This window comes from Trachypithecus francoisi, unplaced genomic scaffold (assembly GCF_009764315.1).
Source record: "Trachypithecus francoisi isolate TF-2019V2 unplaced genomic scaffold, Tfra_2.0 Lachesis_group15, whole genome shotgun sequence".
Classification (NCBI taxonomy): Eukaryota; Metazoa; Chordata; class Mammalia; order Primates; family Cercopithecidae; genus Trachypithecus; species Trachypithecus francoisi.
Window position 1 is genome coordinate 67,328,412 of NW_022681460.1, and position 15,454 is coordinate 67,343,865.

The 15,454-nt window shown below is 43.8% G+C and overlaps 1 protein-coding gene across 2 annotated transcripts in view; it reads right to left on the reverse strand.

The window, feature by feature from the left end:
• The window catches only part of SASH1 (SAM and SH3 domain containing 1), a 362,686-nt gene that overhangs the window by 154,590 nt on the left and 192,642 nt on the right, over positions 1-15,454 (reverse strand). For both annotated transcript variants that reach the window (XM_033235129.1, XM_033235128.1), the window contains exon 2: positions 8,155-8,283. In XM_033235129.1, the coding sequence (XP_033091020.1) occupies positions 8,155-8,283 (129 nt within the window). The remainder of the gene's footprint in view (positions 1-8,154; positions 8,284-15,454) is intronic.

Here is a 15,454-nt window from a genome sequence, read left to right on the forward strand (position 1 = left end):
GTGAATAGTAATGCATCGTAATATTCTACTTTATCTTTTATATCATTAATAATCCAAGGACCTCTGAAAGAACAGCCTGCCTCTTTTTTCCCCTCACATCGTTTATACCATAGTTTCTAGCCACATTTACCCCTCCATTTTTGACCTTGGCTGAAACGGTGGCCTCTCCCTGAAGTTACTCTCCACGGTCCACACCTCCCTCAACCAGGTCAGTCCTCCCTGTGCCTTCTGATTGGGAAGCCTGGGTTATCACTTCCTCCAAGGAGTCATCAGGGACCCTCTTCTGTACTTCTGCATAGCACGGTAAGAGTATGTTACTTGCCTCACACCCCTACTAAACTGGGGCCTCTTTGTGGGCAGGGAATACATATTTCATCTGTGATTCTGGAAAGGCAAAATCCCAAATAACAGACTCAATGCTCATTAAATATTTCAAATATATTTAAATGCTCAGTTGAATATTTACACACATGAATAAATTCAACAAATACTTATTGGGCACCTATTATGTGCCATGCACTGTTCTCTATTCAAGGGTATAGTAGTGACCAAAATAGACCGACAAATGTCCCTGCCCTCAAACCAGGCAGGACCCACTGGAAGGGACAGGAAGCAACTTTGAAGGTGTTGGATGTGTTCTCTATCATGCTGGGCTGTGGGTGAGGTGGGTATATTCATTGATGAAATTATACAACTGACATTTGTGCATTTAGAAGTATATAAGTTATACCTCAAAACAAACTTTTTTTTTTTTGAGATGGGATCTCACTCTGTCACCCAGGCTGGAGTGCAGTGGTGCGATCTCGGCCCACTGCAACCTCCACCTCCAGGGTTCAAGCGATTTTCCTGCTTCAGCCTCCTGAGTAGCTGGGACTACAGGTGCCTGCCACCACACCTGGTTAACTTTTTTTGCATTTTTAGCAGAGACAGGGTTTCACCATGTCTCTATGTTTGGACAAGCTGGTTTCAAACTCCTGACCTCAGGTGATCCACATGCCTCAGCCTCCCAAAGTGCAGGGATTACAGGCATGAGCCACTGTGCCCAGCCAAAACAAACTTTTAAAAAACATAGTAATTGGCCGGGCACAGTGGCTCAAGCCTGTAATCCCAGCACTTTGGGAGGCCGAGGTGGGTGGATCATGAGGTCAGGAGATTGAGACCATCCTGGCTAACCCGGTGAAACCCCGTCTCTACTAAAAGAATACAAAAAACTAGCCGGGCGAGGTGGCAGGCGCCTGTAGTCCCAGCTACTTGGGAGGCTGAGGCAGGAGAATGGCATAAACCCGGGAGGCGGAGCTTGCAGTGAGCTGAGATCAGGCCACTGCACTCCAGCCTGGGCGACAGAGCGAGACTCGGTCTCCAAAAAAAAAAACATAGTAATCATTCATGAAGTGTGAGTGGGGTGTGAAGATGAAACGATGGCAGGATGCTGCTAGCTGTGGATGTGGGTAACAGGCACAGGATGTTCACGATATTGTGATCTTTATAGATGTTCACATTTCCAACATAAAAAGCTATTTTTAAAAATCCCTGTACTCACTTGAATAAATATTAATGAAGTACAAGTAATGGATACTCTTCAGCATTACTGTGGGGATTTTTCAACTCAGAATAGAAAGGAAGGGAAAGAAATCAACAGTTACAGTCACTTATGATGAAACAATTTTTTTCATTTTAGCCTCTAATAACTTTAAGATACTTTAGCCACATTTTATAAATTGGGAAACAGAGGCCAGGGCCAGGTAAGAAAAATAGCCAGAATTTGAACCAAGTCTATGACTCCCTCAACCTCTTTCCATCAGTGTTTCTTACACCCTCTTGCTCACTGCAACAAGCCCAGGTAAGGACTCTTGCTCCAGCTTGGACAGGGTGCGGTACAGTCAAAGGAGGCTCCGACAATTAGCACTGGTCACAACGGACACTACTCTTATTGCCTCTGTCTTGATCCAGAACTATATTTGGAAGGTTTAAGTTATTAAAATTACAAGGAACGATAAGTCATTCTTACATCATTAACAGCGGTTCTCTTTCTTTCTTTCTTTCTTTTTTTTTTTTGAGATGCAGTCTCACTCTGGCACCCAGGCTGGAGTAAACTGGCATGATCTCAGCTCACTGCAGTCTCACCTCCCAGGTTTAAGCGATTATCCTTTCTCAGCCTCCCAAGTAGCTGGGATTATAGGTGCACACCACCACATCTGGGTAATTTTATATTTTTGATAGAGATGGGGTTTCACCATGTTAGCCAGGTTGGTCTTGAACTCCTGACCTCAAGTGATCTGCCTGCCTTGGCCTCCCAAAGTGCTGGGATTACAGGTGTGAGCCACTGCACCCAGCCAGCAATAGTTCTGCTATGACCTTTCACAGTTATAATACGCAATGTTTTTATTGACATTCCCGGTCCTTAAAGACCTCAGTGCATCTCCACCTGGGCTCCCTTTTCCTTGTATTCACACAGTCATGACAACAAAGTGGCACAGAAGCTGGGCCAGGTTTCAGCTGCTGATGAGTATGTCATCATCAACAGTGTGCTGCTGGAGGTAGGGACTTCTCTCAGCTCCGTGCCACATCAACAACTGCACAAACTTGTTTTCTGCCAATACTCACACAGATTCCACCTCAAAGATGCTGAGGAAGCTGATACTGCCAGTAACAGAGGCCACCTTGAGTGTGTTCCTTTCCTGACCACGGTGTCACTTTGACAGATGTCGGACTTAGCATCATTCAAGTTGGGCCATTATGGACTTGGAAAGCTACTAGCATTTCTGATTGCAGCTTCTCCCAGCCAAAAACACACATGGTGCCCAGGGACTGTGCCAAATGTGGACAGATATGGGCAACTTCCCTGCTGTTCACAAGCACTCATGTCCCAATCCCCAGCAGAGGGAAAGGCTGTGGTCCAAACACACCATTCTTGGAGGGCCCATTTGGTGCTAAATAAAAACTCTCACCAGAGTTATAAATGTAAATCATAATATCTCTTTATATTGTTGAATTTTTACCCATCTGTACTCTCTGTTGTCATCATCAAAACTAACTGGCCCCAAAGACACTTTATCAAATGCATTATTCCAGTCAGGATCCAGGTGATTACGTCCTAGAGAAAGAGCTTGACATCTAGTCCAGAAAGTTAATTACTAACATAATTATCAAAACCTTTTATTTTTCAGGGTTAAGTCAAGCAACTCAGTGGGCTGAGTGCCCTTTTGTTTTGTTTGTTCTCCAGTTGATGCATAATCAGCTGTTAAGGACAATGCATTTTTTGACTTTTTAAAGCCAAACACAAACACCTAAGTATTCTATCTGTAGACTATTTCTTCAATCTCCTAAATTCACCCAGAAGATTTAGAATGAAACAAAGCCATAAACCAAGTCAACCCATCACCCAAAATTCTCTGTCCCCAAGGCTGTCTTCTAAAATGACTTTTTCTAGAGCAGACACAATAAATCTAATGCTACTTTTTCCCTATAAAATGTTTGAGGCTTCTAACATGTTACTGCATATTTCCTCTCCTGCTTTTAACATTATTTTGTCTCAAAGCCATCTTGCATTCAGCTTTGACAGGGCTGCTGACAAACATAGAAAGAAACTGGCTGGTCGCAGTGGCTCATGCCTATAATCCCAGCTCTTTGGGAGGCCGAGGCAGGTAGATCACCTGAGGTCAGGAGTTTGAGACCAACCTGACCAACATGGTGAAACCCCGTCTCTACTAAATACAAAATATTAGCCGGGAGTGGTGGCACACACCTGTAATCTCAGCTACTTGGGAGGCTAATGCAAGAGAATCACTTGAACCCAGGAGGGGGAGGTTACAGTGAGCCGAGATTGCGGCAATGCACCCCAGCCTAGGCAACAAGAGTGAAACCCCGTCTCAAAAAAAAAAAAGAAAGAAAGAAATTATTAAGCTGCAGGTCCTCAGACCTGAAGTTGCTCCAACCAAGCAGCCAGGAGGGAAAGCATATTGTTTACTTATCTGAAGGCAGAATTGAAAGATTAGAAATATATGTAAAATTCTAATGCAATAAAAGGGAACATGACAGACTGGAAGTCACAGCATTTCAAGGAAATGAGTTCCTAGGAAGAGTCAAAAGTGTTAAGCACTGTGAGAGGGAACTTTCAGGAAGCTGATGGTGTTGTGTCATAGCCTAAATAATGACTAGCCTCAAAACACATCTAACATGGACATCTAGACTTCGGAGCCATGTGAGTGACACAGGAAACATCCAGCACCTAAACCTGATCCTTGCCAGTTTTAGAATTTCCCTTTTCCACTGCAATTTGTCTGGAATTTCATAGAAAGAGAATCTGAAGGCTGGACTCAGTGACTCACGCCTGTAATCCCAGCACTTTGGGAGGCCAAGGCAGGCAGATCATCTGAGGTCGTGAGTTTGAGGCCAGCCTGGCCAACATGGTAAAACCCCATCTCTACTAAAAATACAAAAATTAGTCGGGTGTGGTGGCGCAAGCCTGTAATCCCAGCAACTTGGGAGGCTGAGGCAAGAGAATCATTTAAACCCGGGAAGCAGGGGTTGCAGTGTGCTGAGACCATGCCATTGTACTCCAGCCTGGGCGACAAAAGCAAAACTCTGTCTCAAAAAAAAAAAAAAAAAGAGAGAGAGAATCTGAATATGCCAATTTGGGGTCTTACTTGCTAACTACAATTTTTTTTTTTTTTTTGAGACGGAGTCTCACTCTGTCACCCAGGCAGGATCCTGTCACAGTGGCAGGATCCTGGCTCACTGCAAGCTCCGCCTCCTGGGTTCATGCCATTCTCCTGCCTAAGCCTCCCAAGTAGCTGGGACTATAGGCGACCACCACCACGCCCAGCTAATTTTTTCTATTTTTTAGTAGAGCCAGGTTTCACCATGTTAGCCAGGATGGTCTCGATCTCCTGACCTCATGATCCGCCCGCCTCAGCCTCCCAAAGTGCTAGGATTACAGGCGTGAGCCACCGTGTCCGTGCGCTAACTACAATTTAAAGAATGAACAGTCATGCTTCCAGTCTGGCTTGAATCAGCTCCCATCAACTTTACCCACCACCAACTTCTTGTACCTTTAATGGGAACTAATTAAGCTCACGTGGTGTTTTTCCCCCCCCACATTGTCTTCTGCGGTTTTGGAAGGGAGCACACCAAATTAGCCCCACCTGTTTGAAGGAGAAGGCAGTTATTTATCCCACCGATGGGCAGACTTTCTCTCCTACCTAGAAGCTGCCTTCCAAGGTTCCCAAACACCATGGGATGACGACAGTAACCCCAACTCCTAACCAGCTAGAATCCTGAGAAGAGCAGTTTAGTGTTGTGTCAGTGGTCCGTCTTTCGCCAGTTCACAGCAATCATTTCCTCAAGCACAGTAAAATGTCTAAGGAGGCCACAGAGAGTCCTACCAGACTATCATTAGAGGCAAGAGTTACAACATTCTGGCCAGGCGTGGTGGCTCACGCCTGTAATCCCAGCACTTTGTGAGGCCAAGGTGGGTAGATCACCTGAGGTCAGGAGTTCAAGACCAGCCTGACCAACATGGAGAATCCCCATCTCTACTTAAAAAAAAAAAAAAAAAAAATTAGCCAGGCATGGTGGTGGATGCCTGTAAGCCCTGCTACTCGGGAGGCTGAGGCAGGAGAATCACTTGAACCCGAGAGGCAGAGGTGGTGGTGAGCCAAGATCACGTCATTGCACTCCAGCCTAGGCAACAGAAGCGAAACCTCATCTCAAAAAAAAAAAGAAGAATTGAAACATTCAGGAATTCAGGGCATTATGCAATATTTAAGTTGTCCTGTGGTAATCTTGTCAAAATGAAAGTATTTTTTCATTAACTATGCTCCAACAGGAGAGCCTAATGAATTTTAAGAGTGTGGGAATCTTTTGACACATAAAGTTACTTTCTTCCAAAGGAGGAAATAACCCCAGCATTCACACATGTCAAGGAGCAAAGTTAAAGGAAACAAGCCATGGACAGCCCTGTCGCCCACCTGGGCCAAGGCGTCAGGCTCCTGAGGTGATGGCTTTCAGGCCCTGGATGATACTTCTCAGCCTCAGTCAACTTTAAACTAACTCCCATCCCTGCAACTACTAAATTGGTGAACATAAAAGAAAGAGAATCAATTAACATTTGGCAGTCATGATATATTGTTACTCCTGATCCAAGGAATCTTTACGTGGTTAAGAAAATAAATAACAGTATATAAGAACTTCCTAGTCTCACAGTGGAAACAGATTATGTTCACTTATAGAATATAGAGCAGGGGTACCCAACCCCTTGCTGGGTCTCTCATATGAGAGGAATCACAGAACCCTTGTAGATAACATAAAAATAATTATTAACAAAAGAATTCTCTGTTCTTAATTAGTTCTAAATTAGTTACTTAATTATTATTTGTGTGTGTGCTTACCCTAAGTAGACAAATAGGAGGTGGAAAGAGGATAAATAAGGACTCAATTGAATTAGCAGTTTTCAAAGTTTTTTGTTTTTTTTTTTTTTTTTTTTTGAGACGGAGTTTCACTCTTGTTGCCCAGGTTGGAGTGCAATGGCGCGATCTTGGTTCACCACAACCTCTGCCTCCCAGGTTCAAGTGATTCTCCTGTCTCAGCCTCCCGAGTAGCTGGGATTAGAGGCATGTGCCACCACGCCTGGCTAATTTTATATTTTTTAGTAGAGATTCTCCATGTTGGTCAGGCTGGTCTCCAACTCCCGACCTCAAGTGATCCACCAGCCTCAGCCTCCCAAAGTGCTGGGATCACAGGCGTGAGCCACTACGCCCAGCTTAGTTTTCAAACATTTTTTTAAAGGTTGAGGAACTCTGTTACTTAAAACATATCCATGCAGCCCCCACTATCTGAGATGGCTCAAAAGGAACAGGTCTGGATGAGGAGATACAGAGGGTTGAACATTTTCTTCTGCTTCAACCTCATTTATTGAGGAGGTCCTGAGGTTGGCATAATGAAACAAAACTATTTGAAAGGCACGGAACTAAAGTGAATCCAATAGTAAGATATTTAAACTGAGGAATGCAGAAGCTTTTATGATATTTTATAGCAAATATACAATTTTGAACTACTAGTATACATAAAAATTATATATATAGCACCTACACTATTTAGTTACTGTTTATCACATACAAGGCCAAATGTGCCACTGACTATACACATAAAGGTTTTCACAAACAGCCAAATTTATTTCAATGCACCTGAGTGAGAGGAGAACATAGCCATGAAAGATGGTGATGACAAGGAATTTCAAGGACAGGGAATATGAGCTACAATAAAATGTTAAGTAATAAAGGAAGAAGTTTTTTTTAATATATAGATATAGCATTGTTTCACTGATTTATATATATATATAAATAAAGTGTCTTTACGCCGGGCACAGTGCCTCACGCCTGTAATCCCAGCACTTTGGGAGGGGGTCAGGAGTTCGAGACCAGCCTGACCAACAAGGAGAAACCCTGTCTCTACTAAAAACACAAAATTAGCTGGGCGTGGTGGTGCATGCCTGTAATCCCAGCTACTCGGGGGACTGAGGCAGGAGAATCGCTTGAACCTGGGAGGCAGAAGTTGCGGTGAGCCGAGATCGCACCATTGCACTCCAGCCTGGGGGACAAAAGCGAAACTCCATCTCAAAAAAAAAAAAAAGTGTCTTTAGCAGTGGACTAGTTTTGCTGATTTTTAAATGCCCACAAAAACACTGGAAGGATACCTGCTACAACACCAATGTGATTATTGCTAGGTGAGAGACTACAGGTGATTCGTTGTTCCTTTAAATTTTATGTTGCTTTCCGAAAGAAAAGAAAAAAGGAATGAAAAGGGGGGAAAATTAGCCTAGACATCCTTTGGGCTTAGAGTCAATAAAAAATGTAGTATACACTGGTGAATAGTAAAAACATACTTTTTCCTTAAGTTAAAAAAAATAAAATAAAAATCCATTCTTGTAATGAATGCAAAGGTTCGATCCTATTGCTCCAGCCAACACTCACTCAGTTTGATATCTGCAGCAGAACTGGGTCAGTCCTTTAGGGGTCTGAACTTTTTACCCCATACTAGTGCAGTAGCCTACAGATTGATACCCCAGGAACAGCTAGCACTGGGAGAAGGACCAAGGAGAAGCCCAAATTGGAGCAGCTCTGCTCACAGAAGCATATTCTCAGGATTCCCACTCACCACTTCCAGGTCCTGGGAAACCCGCCGTTTCCGCAGCTCCTCCATCCTCTCGCACACGTCGGAGAAACAGGTATTGTAATAATCTGCATACTGCTGCGCCAAGTCATCGATGTTTCCCAGTGAACCGTCCTGAAGGGGTAGAAAAACAAAGGCGGTCAGGTCAGTGCATCCGAGAAAAGCCCACAGCCATCGGACCTCCCTCTATGCAGAGTTTATAGTAATAAAGGCCGGTATTTAAGCAGGAAACATCAAGTGCCAGGTTGTTTCACGTACAGGATCTCCTACTCCTCAGGGCAGCCCTCTGACAGGGGCCTGTTTTGTCCCCACTTGTATTGATGGGTAAACAGGAGCTCAAAGAAGTTGAGTAACTGCCCACAAATCCCGGGACTAAGAAGCATAAAGGCCAGCTTTCCAACCTGGGACGGTCTGGTGCCAGCATCAGGGTCTTCAACACCCATCTCTCTGCCTGCCTAGCAGAGCTAAGAGAGGAAACACCAGGGAAGCATCTTCAGCAAAGGCACTGTGTGAGGAAGAGGCTCCTAACGCCCAGTGTGGCTCCTGGCCTGCATCACCACCTCCTGGGAAGCTCATAAAAGAGATAGATGTCAGGACCCCTCCCAGGGATTCCAATGGGAGCCTGAGAATTCAGGAACTGGCAGAGAATAGAATCTGAGACAGATCTCACTGCACCTCTCACAAGACCCTCAGAAAAGTGGAAAATCTTTTTATTCATTAGTTATTAGTGTTCATTAATATTCATTATGGTCATTAATATTCATATTATTCATTAGACTTATTATTCACTAGGCATTCCAAGTCCAGGTGCAAGAGTACACGTTACAAATTCACCTGCATAAATAAGTAAACATGTCACTTGTTTCTTCCCCAAGGCAAGTGCCACGTAATTGCTCTAGAGCTCATTCTGAGCTTCCCCCCAGGTCCACTGAGCCTTGTACTGGTTAAGTGGCCTTAGGCACGTCTCTTAACCTCTCAGGAACACTGAATAATCACAGCACCTACTTCAGTGAGGACTACTGGTGTAACACGTGTGAAGTGCTTAGACCTTAGCTGGCTCATGTAGTCCACCTGGCATGTAGTAAGTGCTAAAAATCTCTCACAGTATAATACTCACTGCAAGATTATGTTCCACACTATAGTCTTCCTTTAGAGCAATGGATTCCTAAACACACACCTGAATACATACAGGGAGGATGACAGAAATGCCTTGTACATTTGTAAGTTATGCCATTTCTTCTATCAATTCACTCATTCAGAAAGACCTCTCCTCCAGCTCTTTTTTTTTTTTTTTTTTAACCTCCCAACATTCTGCTCTTTGGTGTAAATAAATGACTTTACCAAGACAACCAAGGAAAATACGACTTTTAGATCACCTAAAGCCACACACACATTTTCCATTTTACAGACTGCTAGCCAGCCCTTCAGTTATTTAATGTTGGTGCACTGCCCATAGCAACACACGCCTAACGCTGCAAAGGAGGCTTAGATGCAAGCAGGGCTTGGGAGTTGGATTTCTCCCAAAGCCTTTCTGCTAAAGACCTACACCCTGGTCAGGAGGCCTGGGGCAGATCAAGGATCATCTCTACCCTACTTCTGCATTCACTGATTTTACAGAACCAAGGGAGAGAAGAAATCGAAATGGGAAAAAATGACACTTTAGAAAGCTCCTTGCTTCCCCACCAATAACATGTTCTGTATTTGAGCTGATGGCCTCAAAATTCCTAGCACAGTGTGGAGACAAGAAGGACTCTTCCAAGGCCAGGAAGATCTTTGAATGTGTCTGGACAAAAGTCACTCCTTCACTACAATCAGTCTTGTCTGTCTGAGCCCACAGCCTGGACTGACATAGCAGGCAAAGTGGGAGACCCCCTCCTCTTCAAAATGTCGTCTACTGTCAAGTGTTCAGTAGAAAAATAGCAAAGGTCAAGACGGAATCTGCTGCTGCCCCTCTAAGGACATGCACTGTGGCGCTCAGCTTCCTGGCCTCTGCTGTACTGCCTCCAGGAAAGGAAACTGCCTGAAAACAGAACCTGGGCCGGGCGCGGTGGCTCACGCCTGTAATCCCAGCACTTTGGGAGGCCAAGGGGGAGTAGATCACCTGAGGTCAGGAGTTCGAGACCAGCCTGGCCAACATGGTGAAACCCCATCTCTACTAAAAATATAAAAATTAGCTGGGCATGGTGGCACATACCTATAATCCCAGCTACTCGGGAGGCTAAAGCACAAGAATTGCCTGAAATCAGGAGGCGGTGGTTGCAGTGGGCTGGGTGACAGAGTGAGACTCCATCTCAAACACAAAACAAAAACCCAGAATCTGTCTTGGAAGAAGAGGGAGCCAGGACAGATTATCTTCAGCCTGGGTGACAGAGTGAGACTCCATCTCAAACACAAAACAAAAACCCAGAATCTGTCTTGGAAGAAGAGGGAGCCAGGACAGATTATCTTCAGCCTGGGTGACAGAGTGAGACTCCATCTCAAACACAAAACAAAAACCCAGAATCTGTCTTGGAAGAAGAGGGAGCCAGGACAGATTATCTTAAGGTGAGGTTCCTGAAATACAGCATGATAAACTGATATTAGGATCCTGAGGATCCTCCGACTCATCACAACTCAACCACGCATGCCCCAGGGTCACAACTCAACCATTTCCATCTACGGCCTCCCTATGGCCCAACCTTGCCCAACATGCCACCCAAATGACCTTGCTAAAAGATCGGATGGAGTCTCCCCCACTGAGATCCTTTCATGCCCCATCACCTATCCCACAATATAAACCCCAAATGTACCAGTCTTTCAGTACCCTTCATCTGCGGTCCCCACGACCTCCATGCTGTAGGGGCCTGAGAGAACCCAGAGAACAAGCAGTTCCTCCTGGAGGCTCGAAGCAGGCCTTCTGCCACGCATCCCTGGTAACACCCCAAAGAGGACTGAGGGAACTCCTGGAGGAAACTTTAAGAGAGAAGGAGGGCAGAAGAGCAGCTCCCATGGGGGCATGGGTTCTGACCACCAGCTCCTGACAGCTGTGACTAGGAGAGCAAAGCGCCAGCCCCTGGGAGGGAAGGGCTCGATGCCACTGCTCCCTCAGCTATTCGAGCACCTGGGGCCAGGCGCTTGGCTCACGCCTATAATGCCAGCACTCTGGAAGACCAAGGCAGGCAAAGACCAAAGAAGCAGCAAGTTCTGCAGCGGACACCAGCTGGGTGTTTTCCAGTTCAAATCTGACACTACCAAACTGGAGACAGCCTCATAACCCACAGGCTGAAGGCTCAGTCCTAGAAGACTGCTCTTCACTTCTGATGCCAGAAGCAAGCTCCAGGTTGTTTTACCTGCTACAAATTGGGGTTCCCACGACCCCCTTTTGGGGCTCAATTAATTTGCTAGAGTGGCTCAGAAAACTTGGGCAAACACTATACTTACATTTACCGACTTATTTTAAAAGAATTCACAAAGGATACCAATGAATATCAGATGAAGAGATGCATAGGGCAGAGTACTGGGGAAAGGAGTTGGAGCTTCCCTGCCCCCTCCAGACCCTCCACCCTACACAAACCTCTACGTGTTCAGCTATCCAGAAGCTCCCAGAATCCAGTCTGTTGGGGTTTTTATGGAAGCTTCATTACGTAGGCATGATTGATTAAATCAAAGGCCACTGACTAGCAGCTCAACCTTCAGCCCCTCTCCCCTCCCCAGAGGTTGGGGCTAAAAGTCCCAACCCTCTAATCCAACCTGGGTCTTTGCTGTGACCAACCTCCATTCTGAAGCTACCTAGAGTGGCCAGCCATCAGTCAACTCATTAACATACAAAAAAATACACTTATCACTTTGGAGATTCCAAGGGTTTTAGGAGTTTGCCAGAAAACAAGATTAAGACCAAAAATATATTTCACAACATCATAAAACCAACAACAAGCCAACTCTTCACTTCAGTTCTGTTTTCCCTACGAGTGAAATTCTCTATCCCATTCCCAATCACTCAAAACTCCCCCAATAATCTGGGGACCTGAAAAATATATTTGTTGCTCCTGAGGAAAAGAGCAGCTGTTCAACTCAACTCAGGCCAAAGAAAGTCAGCATTTCACACCCTACGATATGCCGTAATAGCCACTCCTCACTCCAGATAATAATTAGAACAGGGTGGTACAGCTGCTTTTACATCTTCCCAAATTACTTTCCAGATGTGCAGTAAGTCCCCATAGTTACCACTTCCATCAGTCTTGATGATTTAAATGCCAAGAAAGGCAATAGAATAGAAGAATGCGTATGTGTGTTTTTAAGAGTGGGTTTTGTCTGCCATCCCACAAAAAGAATCCTTTACATTCCAGTCAATGAAACCAACCAACCACCTGATGATTTTCTTTACCCACTCAAAATTCAGGCTTTAAAACATGAAATAATAAGAATAATCATCATTTCTACGTTATATGGGGGCGGGAGGAAACTCTGGGAGTGATGGATATGTTTATGACGTTGATGGTAGTGGCATATACTTATTCCCAAACCATCCAGTTGTATACATTCAATATGCACAGCTTTTTACTTATCAATCAAAGCTCAATAAAGCAGTTTTTAAAAAACCATGCTTTTTCAGGACTGTCTGACAATGTTTGCATTATTTTTATCCAGCTTGTTCCTTGAGATAATTACAGACCTACTCCATAAAAACATTTAATTTTACTAAAAATACTTGCAACATGAGTCTGCAGGAAATTTAAATAATGCAGCTCAGGTTTCCATAGGACCACATGCTGCATCTTTACAGAAACACAAAATCTATGTCTGAGTCAGCATCCCACCATACTAATGTCAAGCACTGATGTTGCAAAATAAACTTGCAACTATAATAAGACTTTAAATCATCTCTACATTTATTATCACATATATCATGATTAAAACACTGAAACGGATTCCTTAATAAGACTTTAAATCATCTCTACATTTATTATAATAAATATCATGATTAAAACACTGAAACGGATTCTTTTTTAAACCTTTTAAGGTGTTCAGAAGTTTCTGGTCTGGAGTTCACTGCTTGCCTCATCTGTTTCACTTCTTTCTTATTTTCTCTCTTTGGTTCTCTGGCATTAAGCTTAAGCAATATTAGTTCAAGTTTAGGTACATGGGAAAACTTTATTTCCTCAAAATAATTTTTTGAGAAAATTGTGAAATTTTGAGTCACATGATATTTTTATGAGAATTTTCCCACCCCTTTCTTTGAAAACAAGAAAAGAGATACATGCAGATTCAAGTTCTCTTTCCTTTTCTTATTACAGAACCTGGTCACAGCAACTGTCCATATATATGACAATCCATTTCACTTGCTGCAGATTTAAATTAAGTCTATGGAGTCATCACCCATGTCAGCTCAACGGACAACAAAATTCTATAACCTTCCCCCAAAGCCACAGAGCACCTTTGTCCCAAACACCCGTCTTTCATACAACCAACATAAAAATACAGAGATAAGGGGCATTGTACTGAGCAGGGTGGACTGCTGTTACAATCAAGGAGAAAAGACACAGAGCACTGTTCCCTCAACAATCGGTTTCACAGTATTTCTGAGATTCATCCCAATTCACTTCTGTCTCTGGAAAATGGAAAACCTAAAACTACTATGAAAACAAAAGGCATTTGTATCATTACTTTTGTTATTTCTGCTCTTCTTTCCCCAGATGTCACTTCCAGTTTAGAATAGGTTGACAGACTTGGGAGGGGAAAAAATAAAAAGAAAAAAAAAGCATTTGAAAACATCAGGAGACACAATGTGATCTGTTGCATGCAGATTGTATGCAAACGAATGTGTGATCCTCCTATTTTATGTATCTGTAAAGTTTTCCCCAAGGGAAAACTCTCGTGTGTTGCTCTAACTCCCCAAAGTTGAGAGAAAGACACTGTTCACTCATTTATTGCTTCTTTACCTTTTCTGTCCTTAATAATAAGTACATATATATTTTATATAATAGAAATTGTTATGTTTACATTGCTCCTGGTTTGAAGAGGGATGGATGGAGATATATACATCCCCTCCAAGCTAAATCCACCAAAAAAAGAAATCACTACGGTACAATGAAACCTAACTGATTTTTTGAATGACTTCACAAGGTGTTTCCACTCTTAATTAGCTTGTTTAAAGATTTTAAGGCGATAAACACTTTTAGCAATCTTTCAGGTGAAATTGCTATAACCATAGAAATGTCGTTAATTCTGGTTTTCTTGTTCAGCCTCATTGAATCCATGTAATGTTACTGTTCTCACCAGCTTCTGCCACATCGTCGTCGTTCTGGAGAAATTCATTGACTGTAATAACTGATCTGAAATACTTTTCTCTGAGGTATCATTCCCAGTGTTTCTACAGACAGGTTGAGCTGGAAGTATAGTTTGTCTCAGGAAAAAGTTTTAACATGTAACAACATATGCCAGAGGGACGTATTAGGTCATGCAAATGGCAAGTGATGCCCCCGGGGGCACACCCATAGGGCAGGTGGCTGGAGTGGGGCTCATTTCATACCTTCCATCCCCTCTCTCCAAAAACACCCAGAACCGCCAGCGCCCATGTCGAATCCTAGCTTTGGCATATATGGTCCTGGTGATGCTATTGCACACAGGTGGGTTCCGGTTACCACAAATCCCCTCTGAAGAATAAATGGCCTCCCAGAAGGGAGGATTGACAAACCCTCCTCAGAGCTCTCTCAGCACCTGCTTCTAGGTCTCCAAATGTCGAAGGAAAAAAATAGCCCGAAAACAATTGAGGGGCCGGGCATGGTGGCTCATACCCGTAATCCCAGCACTTTGGGAGGCCAAGGTGGGTGGATCACCTGGGGTTGGGAATTCGAGACCAGACTGACCAACATGGAGAAACTCCGTCTCTACTAAAAATACAAAATTAGCCGGGCATGGTGGCACATGCCTGTAATCCCAGCTACTAGGGAGGCTGAGACAGGAGAATCGCTTCAACCTGTGAAGTGAGCTGAGATCACGCCATTGCACTCCAGCCTGGGCAATAAGAGCGAAACTCAGTCTCAAAAAAAAAAAAAAAAAAAAAAATTGGGGCATAGAATCCCCCTCTATATATGAATATACATACAGCTATGTACAGCTAGAAGCATTTATTAATATCAATTATATCTATGTATAGCTACAATTATTTATGTTAAAAATACACACAGGGCCGGGCACAGTGGCTCATGCTTGTAATCCCAGCACTTTGGGAGGCCGAGGCAGGCAGATCATCTGAGGTCAGGAGTTTGAGACCAGCCTGGTCAACATGGTGAAACCCTGTCTCAAC